The 21,610-nt window shown below is 44.0% G+C and overlaps 1 protein-coding gene across 1 annotated transcript in view; it reads right to left on the reverse strand.

Moving 5' to 3' along the window:
• Positions 1 to 21,610, reverse strand: part of ELM1 (fission ELM1-like protein (DUF1022)) — an 87,379-nt gene that overhangs the window by 29,361 nt on the left and 36,408 nt on the right. Inside the window, exons 4-6 of the mRNA XM_086777796.1 lie at positions 1,571 to 1,720; positions 1,276 to 1,402; positions 1,071 to 1,183 (exon numbers count right to left, since the gene is read on the reverse strand). Of these exons, the coding sequence (XP_086633922.1) occupies positions 1,071 to 1,183; positions 1,276 to 1,402; positions 1,571 to 1,720 (390 nt within the window). The remainder of the gene's footprint in view (positions 1 to 1,070; positions 1,184 to 1,275; positions 1,403 to 1,570; positions 1,721 to 21,610) is intronic.

The raw sequence follows: 21,610 nt of genomic DNA on the forward strand, positions 1-21,610 counted from the left end.
TTGGAGTGCAGGGTATGGAGTTGAGCTTGACAAGGAGTGTTGAGCTCAACCAAGCGGATATGAGTGACACGCCACGATAACAGCTCCGCACTGGCATGGCTGGTGAGATTATGGGTGATACGTCACCAGTGGTTTACAGGTTGTGTGATAGCCATTTTAGTTTACTAGAGTTATGGCATAGTTATAACACCAGCTCATATAGTCGGGTCCACACTATGGACCAACCATTTGTATGTTATAGTCATAGCAACAAAGAAACGTGTTTCTTTCGAAAAGAAATGTATGGGACGTTTCTTACAATAAGAAACGTTTCTTTCATAAAAAACGTGAGGTAAGGGGTTTTTTTTTTAGATTTTAGCCTTCGCAAAAGTTTTAACGTTTTGACGTTTTCAATTCCACGCTCGCTCTCTCTATGCCGCGTGAGCAAGGAGGAACCGGCTTGCATTGCACCTGGACATTCATCAGATCATCGTATAGGCCCTTGTGACATCATGAGATCCCTCTACACGGGGGATTCCAGCTAGCAGAGGATTAGTAGTCTTTGACACTCCCATTGCAAGGAAACTATTGGGAGGACACCCCCCCCCCCCAGCCGCGCGGCACGCCCGTCACCATCCCCCTCTGATGGGAGGTGCACAGAGATCACCAGCACCATGCACACTAAACTTACACAATTCCAACCAACAAAAGCCCTAACAGAGCGTAGCTACAACCAAAAAGGCCGTACCCAGCCAATGAGGTGGTAGCTCAAGTGGTGAAGTGTTTGTCTTGGGACCAGGAGGTCCTGGGTTCAAGCCCCCACTAGGCGCTCAAGTGTGTTTGTCTTGGGACCGGGAGGTCTGGGTTCAAACCCCCACTAGGTGCTCCCTTGGCGCCATCACCTACGGGCAGAAAAAAGCGCCTACAGGTGGTTAAAAAACAGTAACTATGGGAGGATCCAGTGAAATGCGCCTACGGGCGGTTTAAAAACAGTTAACTATGGGAGGATCTTGGGCCTAAGGCCAGTCAGAAAAAAAAAGGGGTCGTACCCAGCCATTTGCCAAAAATTTCCTAAAAAATAATTGCATCACCTTGGTTGGGGTTCTTTGTGAGAACGAGATGCGTACGCTTCCACAAGTCGCTAGAACCATCTTCAAAGCAGAAACGAGTTCAAGCGCAAGATTATCCCCATATTTACAGTGCCCTGCATGACCCCGAGTTCAAAATTCACAAGGATTTATGATCATGTATTAAAACACAAGAGGAACTACAAGAGGACCTAGAATAGAATCATACTTGTGGGGCCCCCAATGTTCACCACAAGCAAGGGTTTTGGAAGCGGAGCCAACTCATCATGCCACTGTGCAGCTGCCATGCGAAGCATTACCGCATCAGCATGGTGAAGAGCCCCAGTGGTAAGCACCTGTAAATACAAGTAAGAATAGCTAACATTCAGTAAAACACACTTGACATTAATACAGCTTTTCTACTTGAACTTCATGCATCACACTTGACATTAATACAGCTTTTCTACTTGAACTTCATACAGCTTTTCTACTTGAACTTCATGCATCACTGATCACAAGCTCACCACATGCTTATCGGGTGGATGCCGAGGAGAAATCCATCGCAGTAGAAAGTGAGGAACCTCTTGACTTGCTGCTGGCGTCAATGCATGATAATCGTGTTGAGGAGTAATTACCATATCATACTGCTCAAGGCGACTCCTAGGTAGTTGTATCTGAAGAGAAAAAGAAAAAGCAAAGACACATGTTTCTCCAGGTCACATTATGAGAAATTTAACCACCTGGGAAGAGTTTACAAAGGACTTTGCAAATAGTTTCCGTCTTTCAGCTTTGGTGAACATGTGCACACTAGAATGATCTAAACCATAAAAGTTACGAGTCAGTCAAGTATAACATATGCAAAATACTCGAAGATGGTGCTAGAAGCCACGGTTTGAGGTGGCATGAGAAAATTAAAGCAGGCCCATTCCCCTATATTTGAAAGACCTTGGACCTGTATCAAAACCTCCCTAGAAGAGATGAAGAGCACAGCCCAATTGCTTAAGAACATTCATCACTTGGCCCCTAAGCACATTAAAAGCATGTTTCAGTTGTTTCCACCATACCAACCAAAGCAGTTTCGGTTTCCGCAGCAATGCATTTTTCCGATTGGACTGTTCCTTTTCTGCTGTTTAAGCCCATTCCCCAAGAACACTTGCCAATTCAACGTTGCACCCTGAATTGTGGGCTAGGTTTAGGTCAGATTCAGTTTAAGTCAATAAACTAGTTTCCAAACTTATCATCTTCTATCTGAATCTCCTCCCTCTTTCCTCTCTGCTCCTCTTTCAATTTATTTCTAATCCACACTCCTTTCCCTTCTCACTTCTCCTCCTCCCACCCCCCTTGCTTGAGTCATCCTCAGTGACGTGGCACGGTGTTTCCTGTTTTAGCCCCCTCGAACTATGTAGCATGCCTTGCATAATTATATTTAAAAAGGTATGCTTTTGAAATCAAAGAAACCTTCAATTGAACTTTCATGAAAGTTGGACTACTGATTAATAAACATGTTGATTCGTCTCCTTTTCAATGTTACCCATTATTACGCACCGGACATAAAGGAGCTGTAAATGTAGTATTTACTAGACATCAAAAACACAGAAAAAAGATTTTCAAAGCTTGGGGGCAGCTCAAGAACCATTCAGCTCTATCCTCATTGGATTCCTCTTATAATAGTCAACAGGGAGGGAGAATACTAGCTATCCAAAAGCTGATATTCAGCTTTAATGTTTCCAAGTAATTCTTATATTGAAAAAATGTAAAGCCAAACATTCCCAACTCTGAAGCCTTAAGTCCTGTAAGGAAAGAAGCGAAAAAGAAACAACAATGATTAAAAGATAAAGAACCAGAAGAAACTAAAGAGCTCTTAGACACAAAGAAACAACAATGATTAAAAGGCATGGAGATAAAGAACCAGGACCTTGCTCATCAAGATCAAGTGGTGGATCCTACCTTGGAAGAAGAAACTAAAGGGCTCTTAGATGCAAAGAAGCAGGAAGCACAAAAGGCAGCTTTCTTGAAGCATGCGAGAAACAAAAATGCAATTCCCATTGACTTAGCAATGGCCTAACTTATTTCTCAAGGGTTTTCAGTCTTGGATGCAGCTGGAGTCATACATGATTGTACCAGCCTTCTTCGTCCCTGAGTAGGTTAGGAAAAGTAACTCAAGTGTTACTAAGAGAGAAGGAAAAGTCAAATACTGTAGCAAAGGGTACTTCTTCTTCTGAGCATGCAATCCATCATTCATAGAGGAAACAATCTCATCACAAAGCAACAGAACAGACTTCTACTCATGTTCTCAATGTACTTGTTGAATTCTTTCTCCCTATAGGTGAAGATCCTGAAGTTCTACTCCACTGCATGAAGAACACGAAGGTCCATAAAAAGGAAGAGGGGCAGTTGAGAAAAAGCAACAATAACATTAAGTTTGAACATTGAATGGTAAGTTGAAGATTGACGGAATAATGCTAATTTATTCTCCATTTAAGTCTTTTATTACGGTTTCATTTGTATGAACATTATTAAGTGACTTAAGGACATTTTAGTGTGTGAATGTGAATTTTGTAATAATCAGCCATGAAGAGGTACGTGCATCAACCTCTCACAATTGTAATCAACAGAATTCTCATGCAATAGAGATGCTTTCAGTTTTCTGATGCAAGGCAATGAATCAAAGGTATGTTCACTATTCAATTGTTTAGTCAATTGTTGAATTCATTCTCATTAAATTGGTATCAGAGGGCCTATGGGAGACAAATTGACCAAGAAGAGTCCATCTCCGTGGCATGTGGAAGAAGAACAAAGAGAAATGTCTTAGGACTCATGTGAGTCCAAGGTGTAGGAGAGAGAAGAATCTAGGAGATGATTGCATGCCCAAAAAGGATAGGGCAAGACCAACGATAAAGACAATAGCAAGGTAACGAGATGAACAGCCTGTTGATCGTGATGTATTGCAAGTAGAGCACTCCGTGGAGACAAAATCAGTAATGGTCATGATGAAGGCCAGGGCTGACGTGCGTGAGTTTCTCCTTTCTCTGTGCGCGTGGCAAGCTCCTCTATTTGAAGCCAGGTCCAGTTTTTCGAAAATCTGTAGAGCGATGTCTTCTCTTTGAAAAGCTCAGGGAACGTTTTTCCTAATGCATCCTACGGTTAGGCTGCTAAGGAGAAGAAACAGTGGTTGTTTCTTGGTCTCACTGGGACAGATGATGCTCCTTTGCTTCATTTGTAATTCCACCGGTCGGTGTGGAATGCTTGGTTGAACACAATGCTAATCAATACACTTACATACACCAAGATCTAATGGACAACAAGCACAATACAAGATGTAATTTGCTGAATTGACAAGAGACGCACAATGAGCCGGAACAGCCGACCCCTCCCTCAAATAGTGTATATTAATCTTGGGTACATAGTGTCATGGGCATTTCGGACCAGATTTCCATACCAATGCATATGAATACAGTATTGCAAACAATATGGTTGTCGGTGAAGATCTGCAACTCACACTACCCTCTCAAGTGCCCATGTTCCCTACCATCTCCTCTTTATTGTTCCACCAACACATGACATAGGAAAAGAAAATACTACACAAGGTATGTTGGAGTCCTGCTCCTCCCTCCTGCTACTTGCTTCCATAATTGAGCATTAAAGCTTACCAATTACAAGTAGAGTCGATGACAGCGGAAGTCTTCGTGATGGAAGCATCTCGAGTGTTGAAATCTTCAATCTGTCGCAATTCTTTGTAACAAAAGTCTTCAAGAGGATGAAGGGAACCTTGGGAAAGATTCCCCTATGGTTCAAATTGAGAAAAGAATGCTGAAATTAGGGTTTTCAATCAAAAGACCAAAAATTACAGCAAATATAAGAGCTGTTTTGCTATAATTCAATCATTGGAAGTGTGTAGGAGAGTGAATACCACCTGGAAACACTCTTGAAAGCTTGGAAAACACACTAGCAAGCTTGGATATGGAGTTGCAAAGGAGAAAGTGCAGAAAATACAGCCAAAGAGACTCATGAAGGGGGGGGCGCCTACTTCTAGAGAGAGATCAGAGAGGGAAGAGAGAGATGATGAGATGTCCACCCTGGGTGTTGTTAACAATCCTAATATGGGATTGATCATAGTGATAGACACAAGATTAAGCATAAGATTAACATGGGTTATACCACACTAAAAACTCCATGACTGGAGAGAGAGAGAGAGAGATTGCACACTCAACAAAAGTTCTCTATTGCATTCACAATGAACCATACAATGATATAGGCCTTCTAGCCTTATCCCACTTTACACATCATCATCCATGTGACACTCTCTTTTTCACTCTTTCGGTCAACATTTACACACCATATAATATTACATGTGGCATTCTTATCTTACCACACTATCTTGCACCTCTAGGGTGCTTTCCCACATACACACAACACCGCGATTACATCTCTCAACACCCCCTCTTAATCGAGGTGTTCCACGGCTCACCCATCACCCATAACACCAATGTAGCATTGCCAAATGCAACGCGTCTCTCAACACTCCCCTCAATGTGAAATTGGAGTGTTAGTCAACGAACGTATGCGCGTGTCTACCATCTTAGATACCGAAGTCCAGTTTGAGCCAACTCGCTCATAGCGGAACCACTGAATCCGACTTGAACAAAGAAGTTCGGATAGGAACCAACCCATGCGCATGCACCTCACACATGCATCGCTCATGCACACATCACAACCACCATTTTGAGCTTCTCAGTGAGGTTGGGCAGGGCAACCCTCATACCAATGGGTGAATACACATCTCGTTTTGAGCACGCAGGCTCGGGCACGGTTGCTCTCATATACATGGGTGAAACAAATACAATGCCTTTTGGCTGAAGCCAGGCAGCGGACCCTCGTACAAATATAAACATGGCTCCCAAAGTCACCATGTCTCTCAATAGGGCTAAATCCATCCTTTTGTGCCTCTAAAATTTGAGCTCATCAATTTGTGGATTGAATGACCACATAGCACTCCTCGTATCTTGCCATGAGAAAACCACTTTGCGATCCCACTCGATCACCAAAGAACCATTCATGATGGTGTAGATCTCCTCCATATGAACCTTCCTTTACCTAAGGCTCTTTATACCACACACGATAAGCTTCACCTTATCTTGGTATGTGTTTGCGTAGCGATACCTATGATTCTGTCAGGACCTGGTTATGACGGCTACAAATGTTGTGCAACTCACAGCCACACAATAGCTGGAGTGACAAGTGTGAGGCCACTTATCTCACTTTGATCCACTTTCTGACAAGTGTGAGGCCACTTGTCTCACTTTGATCCACTTTCTAACAAGTATCAAGCCACTTGTCTCACTTTGATCCACTTTCTTGCCACATGTCCCAATCTAAGACATGGGTTCTCCCATAATCTTTACCTCTAAAAATATCCCAACTAGTAGACATTCTGTCATAGGCACTCTGCCAACTCTTGGTATCTGCTCAATTCCAGATGTAATGACGAGAACAGAATTTCCATCGGAGTCGGGCCAAAAATAGCAACTCTCCTAAATTTTAGAAGTATGGTCCTTTGTATTCTAGGATAATCCCCCATTCCCAAAGCTTGTACTTTCCAAATATTTAGACATCTTGGAGTCCACCAGACCCCTTTCATACTGGAAAATGTCCAGGCTGGTGACAGTCAGCATAACCCAGTAGCATTCTTAGTAGAAAGCCCAGTATCCAGACCATTCAGGAGTCTACCATTCTCAAAATCTCTAGAAAAGACTTGGATAGCATGACCAATCCGCATGTCGATTCCGCACAGTTTGGTACTCAAGCCAGTTTGGCCCTCAATTCTAAGCCTGGCCATTATTCAGTTCACAGACAGGCACATAAGTCTAGACGAGATGTCCACTTCAAAGAAGGTGATAGGGTCTATCTGTGCATCATAAAACAGAGATTGAAACAAGTGGTCAAACGTTGTCCCAAGCTGTCTTTCTGTAGTTTTGGACCTTTCCCAATAGTTAAAAAGATAAGTGATGTCTCCATGAAGTTGAAGTTGCCTAATAGTTGGACAATGCATGATGTTTTCCATGTTTCTTGGCTAAAACCATATGTTGGACCAAAGTGTTTGATGTTTAAGATGAACAGCAGCCAGACGTGGTAGACAAAGTAGAAGTCATCGAGCCTAAGCAGATCCTTCTTCATCGTTGGAAGCATGGTTCCGGTCGACGAATACGTCAGTTCTATACGAAGTTCCGAGATCGAGGTACCCACGAAGCTGTTTGGCTAGACCAGGAGTTCTTTCAAGAGTACTCCCAGTTCTTGGCAGACTACTTGGAAGCCATGAACCTGCCGCCAAGCTAACCAGGAGGGAATGTCACATGCACTCTACACTATAGTGCATGGTAACAAGATGGCTCATCATCATCAATGCAACATTGTACATTATTAGTACCCTTTAGGATGATAATTGTCGTACGCCGTGACCCCATTCTAATCCTCAATCCAGGATAAGTCAGGCACGAGCTACGTAAGTCATTCCTTAGCCATAACAAGTCAGTCAATCAGTTAGTCAGTCAAGTCCCTTAACCCACTTGAAGAGATGCATTCATGCATGTAGAGTCAATAGAAACCTTAGGGTTTGCATTAGAAAGCACTCTGCATATTGCATATCATTCATCCATTGCATATAGACCATTGCAAAAGCCTTCAATAGTATTTATTAGTATTTATCTGGCATTTTTCCCATAATTTCTAGCATTTAATACCATTTATTTATCATGAACAAGTCGTGTAGCATAAATAGCTACAGTCGGCCAGCGTCACAGCCAACCGACCAGCACTTGGGAGCATATAAATAGGTTTGCTTTTGCACCATTCAATCATTCATATCAATCTTCAACCAAGTGTTGCAGTCCTCAGCCATTGGAGCATCATCACTTGCATCATCAGCCACCCAACAGCAAAACGCAGCAGATTCAGTAGCCGGCCAGCATCAGGTCATCATCAGCCTTGCGTTTTCAGCCTTCACAACAGCCGGCCAGCATCTGTGCATCATCTTCCTTGCGTTTTCAGCATCTAACAGCATTCAACCCGCATACAACTCATCGTTTTTCTTCAGCCACTTTGGTGAAGGTAAAACTCAGCATTCATACATAGCCTAGAATAGTCCCAAACACTCCACACCTCAGCCTCATATTTGCAGCCTTCCCTCATTCCATTGGGAAGAGTGCATAGGCTCGAGATTGGTCATCATTGGTGCTTCTACAGGCGTATACAGTTCTGCCCGACTCGTTAGGACAAGCATTTAGGATATCAACAATAGCAAAGCATCAGAATTATCATCATCAGGAGCAGCAGCAGTATCATCATCATTATCATCAGCATGGTCATCAGCATTCACATCTTCAGCAACCCATTAAGGAGGTATGGGGCTTGTCAGCTGGGAGCCCATGGCCTGTTGGCTGGCAACAGAGCTCCATACAGCATGCAGCAGCATGAGTTGAAGGCCAGAATCAGATTGGACAGCACTCATTGAAGCACAGCATTTAAATGAAGATTTTAAAGAATATTTGTCCAATGCCATTGGTCGACAGCACCACAGCTGGCCGACCAGCACTCCTGGAGTATATAGAAGCATCTCACATAATTCAGCAAAGTCATATTCAGTATTTCCTCATCATTCATTCATAGTACTCAGTAGCACATATGTAGAGAAGGGGCCAAGTCACCCCTACGGGGCTGACCATAGGCCTGAATCATGTACAAGCATCAGTTACCTTTTTGTACCATAGTAATAAAGAAAACTTGACACCTAATCTCTCTCTCTTGTGTCTTAATCTTGTGTTAATTAGCATCAATGTTCTTAATCACACTTAGGGCTGTGGATCTATACAGCAAGGCTTCTACGCATGCAACATTGGTATCATAGCATTCAAGGTCAGCCCACTAAGCTATGTCCCAAGGAAGGTGCCCAGTTCCAACAGATTGGATGCAGCGGGGTAGCAAAAGGAGTGGTCTGCAAAACAGGCGAAGCCATTGGAAGCATCCCCGTAGTTGCATCTTTCAATTTGCGGAATGTATCTCTCTCTACATTAGTCCATTTGAATATTGCCTTCTCTGTCAAGTCATGCAAAGGAGAAGCAATCCATGCATAGCGCCGAATGAACCTGCGGTAGTAAAAGTATAATCCAAGAAAACTACAGATCTCATGCACCGATCTCAATTCAGGCTGAAGGGAGAGAATTAGGGTTTCATGTGGGAGACATACACAGAGAAGAAGAGAGAGGGAGAGAGAGACATGTGGGGATAAGTCAACTCATTGTATGAGTGTGTGACTCCCCTATCACACATGTATATTTGCTCTAGTACACATAGTGCACTTAGTACATTAAAAGTACTAAGTGTACTATGTACTATAAAACACATGGGCTTGTACACACTATAAGGGTGGGCATAATGCCTTTACCCCAACAACCTCCCACTTAAAGGCAAAGTGCCCTTAAATGAAGGAAAAGAAAAATCAGCATGTACATGATAATATACAAGGCCATATCAAGGCTGAAACTGGCCTCATCCAAATGCCCATCAAGTGTCTGCAATGAGCAAATCGCTCTGGAGGCAAACTCTTTGTCAACAGATCAGCCGGGTTGTCATCCGTATGAATCTTGACAAGCTGAATCAGCTTGTTCTCTATCACCTCTCTGATGAAGTGATACTTCACATCCACATGCTTCGTCTTTGCATGAAAGACAGGGTTCTTTGCGAACTGGATGGCACTCTGACTGTCACAATGCAACAATGGAATATCCCCTGTATAACCAAATCAACCACTAACCGAGATAGCCATAATGCCTCCTTGCAAGCCTCTGTGGGGCTGCAATATACTCGGCCTCTATAGTAGATAAGGCAGTGCACTTCTGCATCCTGGATATCCATGACACAGCACCTCCTGTGAATGTAAACACATAACCGATAGTAGACTTCCGGTTATCTGGATGACCGGCATAATCCGAATCCATGTAACCATGCACTAATGCATCCTATTTGCCAAAGCATATGCACATATCCTGTGTGCCCTTCAGGTATCTCATGACACCTTTCAGTGCTTCCCAATGCTTCTTGCCAGGTTTGGCCATGTATCTAGAAACCACTCCCACTGCAAATGCAATGTCCGGCCTAGTAGCAACCATGGCATACATGAGACTGCCACAAGCTGAAGCATACGGAATCTTGGCCATATCAGCCCTGTCACTATCCGACTGTGGGCTGTCCATAGGACTGAGTTTCACATATGGAGGCAAAGGAGTACTAGTCTTCTTCCCCCCGTCCATATTGAAACTCTGCAAAACTTTGCCAATGTATTCCTTCTGAGACAAATACAACACATGCTGATTTCTATCCCGAAGTATCCGCATACCCAAAATGTGATTTGCATCACCTAAATCCTTCATATCAAAGGTCTGATGCATCCTCTTCTTCAAGGCATCCATCTCTTTACGAGATTTCCCGGCAATCAACATATCATCAACGTACACGATGAGGATCAATAGACTGCCATCCAAAGCTTTCTTGGTGTATAAGCAGTGATCTATGTCACTTCTCCTGAAATCTTGGGATTGCATGAATGTATCAAATTTATGATACCATTCCCTTGGTGCTTGTTTGAGCCCATAAAGACTCTTTTTCAGCTTGCATACAAGCTTCTCCTTTCCATTCACTGCATAACCCTCTGGCTGTTGCATATATATCTCCTCATGGAGATCACCATGAAGAAAAGCAGTCTTCACATCCATCTGAATCAAATCCAGATCATCATGAGCAACCAAAGCTAATACAACTCTAAGTGTGGTCATTTTGACCACTGGAGAGAAGATCTCATCAAAGTCCACACCATATTCCTGCTTGAAGCCCTTAGCCACTAACCTGGCTTTGTATCTTGGCTTTGCATCAGGTGCAACTTTGAGCCTGTAAACCCACTTGCATGGCAAAACCTTTTTGCCTGCAGGCAAATGCACCAACTTCCATGTTCCATTTTTGTGCAGAGAATCCATCTCTGACTTCATAGCACGCTCCCAAAGAGCCTTGTCTGCCCTCTGTAAAGCTTCCTTATAACATGAGGGCTCCCCACAGTCAGTGAGCATCAAGTAGTCAACCCCTGGAACAAACCTGTCAGGGATTCTGGAGGGTCTTGTTGACCTCCGTACCCATTGACCATCATTTGCAGGTTGCTGTCCAGCCTGCATATCACCCATTGGTGGCTCCTGTTCCATGCCATAAGGTTGAAAGATCATGCCCGGAATCTCCTCTAACTGTGGGATATCCATACGGATATCTTCTGCTATCTCTGGCTGTCCATTTGGACCATTTTCAGCACCATTTAAGGGCTGGTTTTGTTGCTGTAATGGCTGATTTACAGCCCTTGGTTGTTGTCCATGATGTCCATCATCATCAAAGATGACTCTGCCAGGCTCCTGTTGCCTTGCAGGCTCCTTATACATGCATGTTTCATCAAAAATGACATCATTGCTGCGTATAATCTTTCTATTCACTGGATCCCAAAGTCTATACCCCATTTCACCTCTGTCACCATATCCTAGGAATATGCATTTGTGAGACTTAGGATCAAGTTTGGTGCGCATTTCCCTGCGTATGTGCACGTACGCAACGCAACCAAACACTCTCAAGTGCTTGTAGGACGGAGGCTTCCCTGTCCATACTTCCTCTGGCACTTTCCCACCAAGCCTCGTGTTAGGTGACCTGTTTATAAGATGAACGGCTGTCATAACAGCTTCAGCCCAAAAACCATGAGGTAACGCAGCATGTGACAACATAGAACGGACCTTCTCCTGAATGGTCCTGTTCATCCTCTCTGCTGTCCCGTTTTGTGGAGGATCATAAGGAGTAGAGAGCTCCCTCTTGATGCCTTTAGCATCACAAAAGTCCTGAAACTGTTTGGACATATACTCTCCACCATTGTCGGAACGCAAAGCCTTCAGTGTTTTGCCAGTTTGATTTTCAACATGAGCAACAAACTTCTGAAACACTGAGATTGTATTGCTCTTCAAACGAAGAGGATAAACCCACACCTTGCGTGTGGCATCATCAATAAAAGACACAAAATATTTTGCCCCTCCCAAAGAAAGCTGAGGCATCTCACACACATCTGTATACACAAGCTCTAACTGAGCATCTTTCTGTCCAAGAGCTTTCTTGTGGGGGCACTGGAGTTGCCTGCCATATATACAATGCTCACAAAACTGAAAACTTGAGAACTTTAGAGAAGGCAAGTAACCAAAACGAGACAATTGCTCCATTCCTTTGACACTCATGTGTCCCAACCGGCTATGCCACATAGAGATTTCCGGCAGCTCGGTTGCATTTACATTAGCATGATGACAAACATTAGCATGCATGAAGTAAAGACTGTCCACATTAGAGCCTCTGGCAACAACCAGTGAGCCCTTACTAATCTTCCACTTTCCACGACCAAATGTGGTAACATAATCAGCATCATCAAGCTGTCCAGTAGAAAGCAGGTTCTTCTTGATCTCAGGCACATGCCTGACATCATGGAGCATAAGCTGTGAGCCATCTGAAAACACAAGCCTCACATCACCTCTGCCAAGAATCTTGCATGCATGGTTGTCACCCAAATAAACTACTCCTTCATTGCCAGTAGTATACCTGACAAACAAGTCTCTGCAACCTGTGACATGAAAGGAGGCACCTGAATCAATGATCCATGAGTGCATACCATGACCATCTCTTGCAAGAAGTGAATGGGCATCAAGTGAAGACGTGAATAGGACTTCATCCTCACTGTCACCTGCATGTGACACATTGACTTCTTCAATCTTGACTCCACTTTTGCCCTTTGGCTTTGCATCTTTGGCTTCATCTTTGTCTTTGTCTTTTCCTTTGCCCTTTTCCTTTTGATCATTCTTCCATTTGTAGCATTGCTTTTTGATATGTCCCTTCTTGCCACCACAATAATGGCATTCCAAGTCCTTTTTGGAGCGGGACTTGCTCCTTCCCCGTTCTTGGCTTTTACCCCTTTGTTGGGATCTCCCACGTGCATTCATTGCATTGAACTTTCCAACAGAGTTGTTCTTCTTGTTCATCTCCTCTTGAAGAAGAGCACCCTCCACATCTGCATATGACAGCATAGCATTTGAATTGCTAGTGGCTGTCCTGAATGTGTCCCAACTCTCTGGCAAAGTGCATAAGAGAAAGGTGGCTTTGAACTCATCGTCCATTGCCAACTTTTGATTGATGACCTGGCTGACAACACCATTAAACTCATTTAGATGGGCTGTCATAGACGCCCCTTCCTTCATTTGAAGACCTATGAGTTTCTTCAACCAATACACTTTGCTTGAGGCACTTTGCTGGCCATACAAGTCCTGCAATCTTTGCCACATTCCCCAAGCTGTCTTCTCTTCACGTATGCTGAAAAGTAAAGAGTCTGACACAGACAACATGATGGTAGATCTTGCCAGCTCATCCATATCTTCCCATTCTTCACCAATAAGAGAAGCGGGCATTACACCCCTTTCCTTGATGGGCTTGTGCTGCTTCTTCTGGAGCAACACATTATAGCACTGGGTTTGCCAAATGTCATAATTATGTGAGCCTTCAAGCTTCTTGATGTGAAGCAATGAAAAGCTCTCACCTGTGGTTGCCATAGCAATATGCAACCTTTGACACAGTCAATGCCTGACTCCCTGCAAGATGTGCAAACACTGCACCAAAAAGCACACAAAGTGCTCACAGTTGTTCTCCCAAAGTTTATCTCCCACTGCGGACGCACGAATGCAACTCTCTTCCTACTGAATGTGATAAAATCACCAAAATCTGGTTGCTGCAGATTTATGACAGCACCTTAGATTTCCCCTTGCAAAGTACTGTACAACAGTACTAAGTGCTCACCAATGATGTACCAAATCTGTACCGGCAAGTACAACAGCTGAAAATGAACCTTTTCCTCACTCAAATCAATGTACAGCCATGCCAAAACTTGTACAAAGTTGTACCAAATCTGTACCAGCAAGTACAGTAGCAATAAATGCTCTCCTGGCTGTCCAAATGAGTGAAAATCAGACCTTGACAGTCCCCACCACTGCATACAACAGTCCCGGACAGAAATTGGGCAAAGCCCCTTGACTGCAAGTGGATTTCTGAGGGTTCAAGGCATAAAAGTCTTCCCTGCTGCTTTGCCAAGCTCAACAAGCATAAAATCTTGAAAAGCCCCTTGATTCAAGATCAATTTCTGATCATACATGGTACATTAACGCACACGAAGGCATCCAGAGTATTCACAATGCTTCCCCCTGGCCACATATACATCCAATACATAAAAGCCCCTTGATTTACAGGCACATTGAGTGCTTGACAGGCATCAACACATTGCCCAAAGCAATGCCAATGCCTGCATGCAAATCAACCCAATTGGCACAAAAGCCCTTTGATTTGCACTCCAATTTCTTGCAATTTTGGCTGAATGTGAGATTGCTCACATCATACAGCATGTATGAATGCCCAATGGCACAATTACATCAAAAGCCCCAAATTTGACATCCAATTTCCTGCACATTGACGCGGAATGTGACCAATGTCACCTAATTGTTGCCAATTTTGCTGAAAAACTGAGCAATTTGGACCTGTACCTGCTCAATTGATGATTGTACCTGCTCAATTGCAAATCCCAAAAAAATGAAGCAAATACCTCTGGAATTTCTGATTTCTGAGGCAGAAAAAAAAGAGGGGGGGGGGGGGGGGGGGAGCGTAATGCTGACTCGTGTGAGGTGCTGCTGCTGCTGCTGTGCAGCTGATTTACCTGCGCTTCACGGCCTGCCAAGACACCTACAGTAGCCCACAAATCAGTTGCTCCATGTGCTTTACGTTGGCCAGCAACCTTCTTGCTCACTGCCTGTAGTCAGACCTACACACAACTGTGTTTGCTACTGACCACAGTCGACCTGGCAGCATACCTACCAACGTCGCTTACAGCTGGCCAAGCTTGCAAACGCCTGTACTGCCCAGCGATGACACACATGCGCTCCCTGCACCTATGATGCTATTGCGCTGCTAATGGCTTCCCTTGTTGTCGACCCTACTCACGCTTCCAGGCCTGTATTCTGCACACAGGCGACCAGTTCTGCACACGCAGCACACCCAGGTGACCAATTCTGAAGCGGCACGCAGGTCCGTACAGCACACGCAGGCTCTGATACCAATTGAAGGGAGAGAATTAGGGTTTCATGTGGGAGACATACACAGAGAAGAAGAGAGAGGGAGAGAGAGACATGTGGGGATAAGTCAACTCATTGTATGAGTGTGTGACTCCCCTATCACACATGTATATTTGCTCTAGTACACATAGTGCACTTAGTACATTAAAAGTACTAAGTGTACTATGTACTATAAAACACATGGGCTTGTACACACTATAAGGGTGGGCATAATGCCTTTACCCCAACAAAGGCCAATTCCGAATTACATCAATCTTTGCAAGATCCGTCCACACTCCATCTTTGGACACAATATGCCCAAGATAGTGTATTTCTAACAAAAAGAACTCACTCTTCTTTGCATTTATGAAGAGTTTATGCTTACAGAGTTCTTCAAAAACAATAGCCAAATGAGCTCTATGCTCTTCTTCGGTCTTCAAGAAGAGTAAATTGTCATCAAAGAAGACACCTGTAAATTTTTTGTACCCACGAAGCATGCAATCCATCATTCTATTGAATGTAGCCAGGGCATTCGTAAGACCAAACGACATAACGAGATACTCATAAAGCCCAAAAGCTGTCCTAAAAGCAGTTGTATATACATCCTCAGGTACCACACTCACTTGATGATACACACTCTTGAGATCAATTCGGCTAAAGCATGCCGATCCATCCAACTTGTCAAGGATGTCGTCTATGCGTGGAATTGGAAACCGATTCTTGATAGTGTGCTTATTCAAAGCTCTATAATTCACACACATACAAAAAGATCTATTCTTCTTTTGAACCAAGAGGACAGGTGAACAATATGGGGAAAAGCTTGGCTGAACCAAACCCTTCTCTCAAGAAGCTCATTTACTTGCTTCATAACCTCCTCTCTGTGGGATGCACTCACACGATAGGCTAGCCTATTAGGTGGTCAGCTACCCGGTACAAGATCAATGTGATGATCTTCCGGTTTTACGGATGGCAACTCATTTGGTAACTCATCAGCAAAACAATCATTGTACTCTTGCATGAATTTCAGTCTATCATTACTAAGAGTGTTTACATACACGTTAGTTTCTTCAACATGATCCCGTACAAAACTCAAGCACACAAAAACACCCTTTTTCATTACTTTCTTAATTTGTACATGAGATACAATGGAAATAATATCACCCTCTTCACCAACAACAATCACATGCTCTCGGCCTTTATGCATGAAGGTGATCATGTTGGTCTTGTAAGCCTTGCACGTATCAATGCACGGCCCTTGCTGCTTCAATTTGAGGACCCATGTCCTCCACTTGAATACCCAAAGCAGATGCCATATGTGTAGATATAAAGTTCTCAGTTGCACAATCATCAAACATGAACAAATAGGGCTGATCCTTAAGCTGTCCCCAAGCTTTACATACAACCCTATCTTTGCTATCATGTGAAGTGTTGCCCTGCACATCCGGAACCATATGCACATTGGACTTTGACGCATTCGCATTATCACCCTTTTTCTTGTTTGGGCATGCATTTGCAATATGCTCGGTACTACCACAAGTAAAGCATTTCCCCTTGCTTATATATTGCTTTTTCTACTCCGCAGTGAGACCATAGTCTTTCACTTGGAAATGACGCTTCTTGGTAGACTTACTTTTAGCATTTGGACCATTTTTATCTTGGTTTTGGTCCTTTTTAGGCGGCTATCCACTACTTTGTAGGTTTTGGACAGCCCTCTCTTTGCCTTGGAATGAGGGTTTAGGCTTATTGGATCAACTCAGCTTGAGTTACAATTGCTCAGTAGCAATTGCAGGTGCAATTAGTTGCTATAAGGTGTAACCAAGATACATTTGTAGTCTTGCTTTGTACACGGGTTGCAATCCCGATTGAAACCTTCTCTTCCTTTTTGTCTCTGGAACATGCATAAATGGAGACACCTCCGATAGCACTTTCCAAAACTTTTGCACATATGCATTCACCATTTCCCCCTCATTCTGCTTCACCCGAACCCACTTCATTGTTATCTCATTTAATGCATTGGGAGACAAGAACTGGGCATAGAACCTCTTCTTGAACTCTTCCCATGATCTAACAAGATTTGGTGAGAGCTTCTCAGTAAGCCACTAATGAGCAGCAGTACCTTTCATGAACATGCTTACATGCCAGAACATGGATTTCTGAGTGAAATCCTCATCCCTAAAAGCAATATCAAACTAGGCAATAAAAGCAAGTGCCTTTGATGCATTATATTCCCCATGATATGTATCAAACTTCACAAATTTGAAGTCATGAGATTTTGATGCATTAGCTTGCATCTCAACATGTTTCCCGCATGTATGTTCATTGGGACAGCCCTTGTGACCGGCATCATTGTAGGAACAAAAGGTGATGCATTAGGCATAGATACATATGCCCTGTAAGCATGAGGCATGGCTAGCCCCTCAACACACAACACTCCAGGGCATGAGTGGCATGAGAGATATGCGGAGTACTTGCACCAGCAAAAAATTGCAGCCTATGTTGCATGTGTTGTGCATGCACATTTTCAGCTAGCAATGGCATTTGACATACATTTTGACCATTGCCATAAAAATTGCATCCTTCATGGGCTACATAAGGTACACCTGCATGGCGTGAAGTCGCCGATGGTTTCTCTCTAATAGCACAAGAATTCTTCTTCTTAGACATATTTTCTTGTTCAACCAGATGTGGAAATACCAAGACATGTGGGATGTTGCCTTTTCTGCATAGGCGTCCTCGGTACAAGCCAAGTATGCACATTGCACATGTTGCATCTCTCGGTTGCATGTGCAACTCTTGAGCAATCATTGCCATGGCATGATCCATAAAAATGCTTTCTTGGCCTTCAAATGATCATGTATCAATGGATCCTCGCGGTAGAGCTTCGATTCTTCTTGTTGTGCATAAAGAAGAGCTTGCATACGAGTAAGTGCAGTCCTTAAAGCTATGCACTCTTCTTCCTGCATTTTCTCTTCACCACGGGACAGTTGTCCCACATGTTCTTGTTCCTTGTTATGCACCACATCAGTTTGCTCTTCCTGTAAAGCATTGGAAGCATGCATTTCATTATCCCCGTCTTTTGTGTTGGCATCTTGAACATTCACTATACGGCTGTCCATAGTGTTCTAGGTGTAGAGATATATATACCTAGATGAATCCAGTAACATGCCCAAATTCACCTTTTAGGAACGTGCATGTTCTATACTCATGGTAGTCAACCCACAAGACTATATAACTATCAACTCCATTATGCATAGTATGGAGTCATGGACTAGATACTACGACATCCCCACTAACGTCATCAGTGCCCAATAGTGGGTGTAGAACTCTGTATCAAGATATGCTCTCACACACGCACTCCACACACACACACATAAGAGCATATATTCACACAAATCCCTTCGTACTGAGTTTCTGTCAAACCTCCGGAGATGCAGGGCAGACTCAACCATAATGAAGCCTACCACTAAGGGAAGTAGCAAATAGAAAGAATTAGTACAACAAATAAGTAGTTGATAGGGCAAATGCACCGCTAAAGATAGAAAGAATAAACACACTATCATCTAGCCACAACTCGGATGAAAACTCCACAGTGTGAAATCTGCATGTCCGCTAATACAGCTGAATTATATACCCGCCTGATAAGTATTTCACGATAGAAGTGAAAGAGAACCGTATGCTCTTATACAAAAGTAATTCCACCGGTCGGTGTGGAATGCTTCGTTGAACACAATGCTAATCGATACACTTAAATACACCAAGATTTAATGGACAACAAGCACAATACAACATTTAATTTGCTGAATTGACAAGAGATGCACAATGAGCAAAAACGGCCGACCCCTCCCTCAAATAGTGTATATTAATCTTGGGAGAACTATTGTCGATGAAGATCTGCAACTCACACTACCCTCTCAAATGCCCATGTTCCCTACCATCTGCTCTCTATTGTTCCACCAACACATGGTAGCAACAATTTGCAAGGGAGCACGTAGGACACGAGAACACTACACAGGGTATGTGAACATGGAGTCCTACTACTTGCTTCCATAATTGAGCATTAAAGCTTACCAATTGCAAGTAGAGTCAATGACAACGGAAGTCTTCGTGATGGAAGCGTCTCGAGTGTTGAAATCTTCAATCTGTTCGCAATTCTTTGCGACAAAAGTCTTCAAGAGGACGAAGCGAACCCTGGGAAAGCTTCCCCTATAGTTCAACTTGAGAAAGGAATGCTGAAATTAAGGTTTTCAGTCAAAATCCCAGAAATTACAGCAAATATAAGAGCTGTTTTGCTGAAATTCAATCATTGGGAGTGTGTAGGAGAGTGAATACCACCTCGAAACACTCTTGGAAGCTTGGAAAACACACTAGCAAGCTTGGATATGGAGTTGGGAAGGAGAAAGTGCAGAAATACAGCCAAAGAGGCTCATGAAGGAGGGCCCCTACTTCTAGAGAGTGAGGGAAGAGAGATGATGAGATGTCCACCCTGGGTGTTAGGTAGAGAGGACACGTGACTTGTGGTGCAAACTCGATGGACACATGCCTGGTTGTTTTCTTTGTACAAAGGGGATAAGGTCTAGGCGGTGGGCATTGAGTTTTTTCCACCTCGGGACATAAGTGTATGTGAACACAAGGCTGGTCATAATTTGTAAGTGAGTTTTGGTTGCCCAAAACTTAATGAAGTGTCTACACACTCTTTCACAAATTAGTGCTACTTTCTAAGGGTAGCTTTTGACCAATACTTACAACCTGTCACGTGCCACATAACCATGTCAGAAGACAGTTTCACACGCATGGTTCACGGGCGGGCATCCCCTTACCCTGAACTACACATTGGTCAGGCAAGCATGAAAACAACATGCAAATTCAATTGCAAGCAAGCACATAAAGATACTATGCAATGCAACATTAGTATGCACAATCCCTGTTCATGAGACTATACCAAAATAGACGTGTTCCAAGCAAGTACACGAGGTACCAAAACCAATGGAACAAGTCCCAACGGAAAGCCAAGTCCACAGTATCACATGAACAGGAAACATGAAAGGTGCATCCGCGCCCAATAGATGGTATACCACTCTCCAAAATATCAAGCATGGGGTTAATGAGTATGGCAAAGAGGTCTCCCTCAGCTAAGTCACGTGGAAAGGTAGCTCGATGGCGATGGAGCATGTCCTGAATTTGGAGCTGATAGGGGATTGTGGCTAACGTCCCGAGAGTCGGGGGCGTCGGGCACACTAGAATGCGGACGCTTGGTCCAAGGTAACTCCTCTCAGGTGAGGTGGGTGTAGAGCAACCCAAGGTGGGTCCACAGGATCCACTATATGGGTGTCATCCTCCTCCAGGGTCCGGAAGAAGCTAGTGATGGTTGGTTGGCGAGGGAAGGATCGCGATGGCTGGGACCGAGTGTCACCAATTGGCCGACCAAATTTGTGTCTCATTCACTTGAGGCCAGGGCGGTGTCTCATGTGAAGGGGCCAGTATTTTTTGCATAACATGGACGGGAGCCAGACTGGTGCCACCCGTGTATGACCTGGACCGTGTTCTATCCATGGGATTGTCACGCCATGGAAGAGCCAGTATTTGTGCCATGTCTTGCCTATGGGACTATCACTCCATAGGGAGGCTCGTGCCTGGATCTGTGTCTTACCTATGGGACTGTCACTCCATAGAAAGACCGGGATTTATACTTTCTGTCGTGCCATCACTGTGCCCGACAAGAATGTTAAGTACTTGTTCCATGAACGGGAGATATGTCCATGATACTGTTTGCACATGCATTCATGTTTTGCATGCTTGGAACTGTTTTCGCGTGACTTGTATTCTTGTGTTTGCCTGCTGACGTGCCACTTACTGAGCGGGGACGCCTGCCAGTGAGTCGTGAAGTTTGCTCTGTCTTCTGACGAGTTTTGTTGCGTGTGAACAGGTGGTAAGTGTATTCCATTTGTTTATTTTATGGCATTATTTCTAACCCATGGTGGGGAGGGGAGCCCTCCCTTAACTGTATGTGGGTGGTGGTGGGTGCATGGTCACCTAACCCACCCCCCCCCCCTTTGGAAACCTTCAACTGGCCGCCCCCCCATGCAAAGGGTGAGTCGGCCAGCTGTACGTGGTCGGCCACCTTTGCCCGCAAGTGACCCTCTCCACCTTTGGCGTGCGGGCAACCTTCCCTTTGCTGCCCACAGGCAGCGGCACACTAGTGATTCTTCTATTGCCCGCAGGCGACTGCAACGAAACGACTGCAATCCGACGACCCGTCCTTCTCTTGCCCGTAGGCGGCTGTGCCCAGGCGTCCTACTCTTGCCCATAGGCGGCATCGCACAAGCACCACCTTACTCTTGCCCGTAGGTGGCATCGCACAAGCGC

Source organism: Cibotium barometz, chromosome 38, assembly GCF_041138505.1.
Source record: "Cibotium barometz isolate CiBa-2024 chromosome 38, ASM4113850v1, whole genome shotgun sequence".
Classification (NCBI taxonomy): Eukaryota; Viridiplantae; Streptophyta; class Polypodiopsida; order Cyatheales; family Cibotiaceae; genus Cibotium; species Cibotium barometz.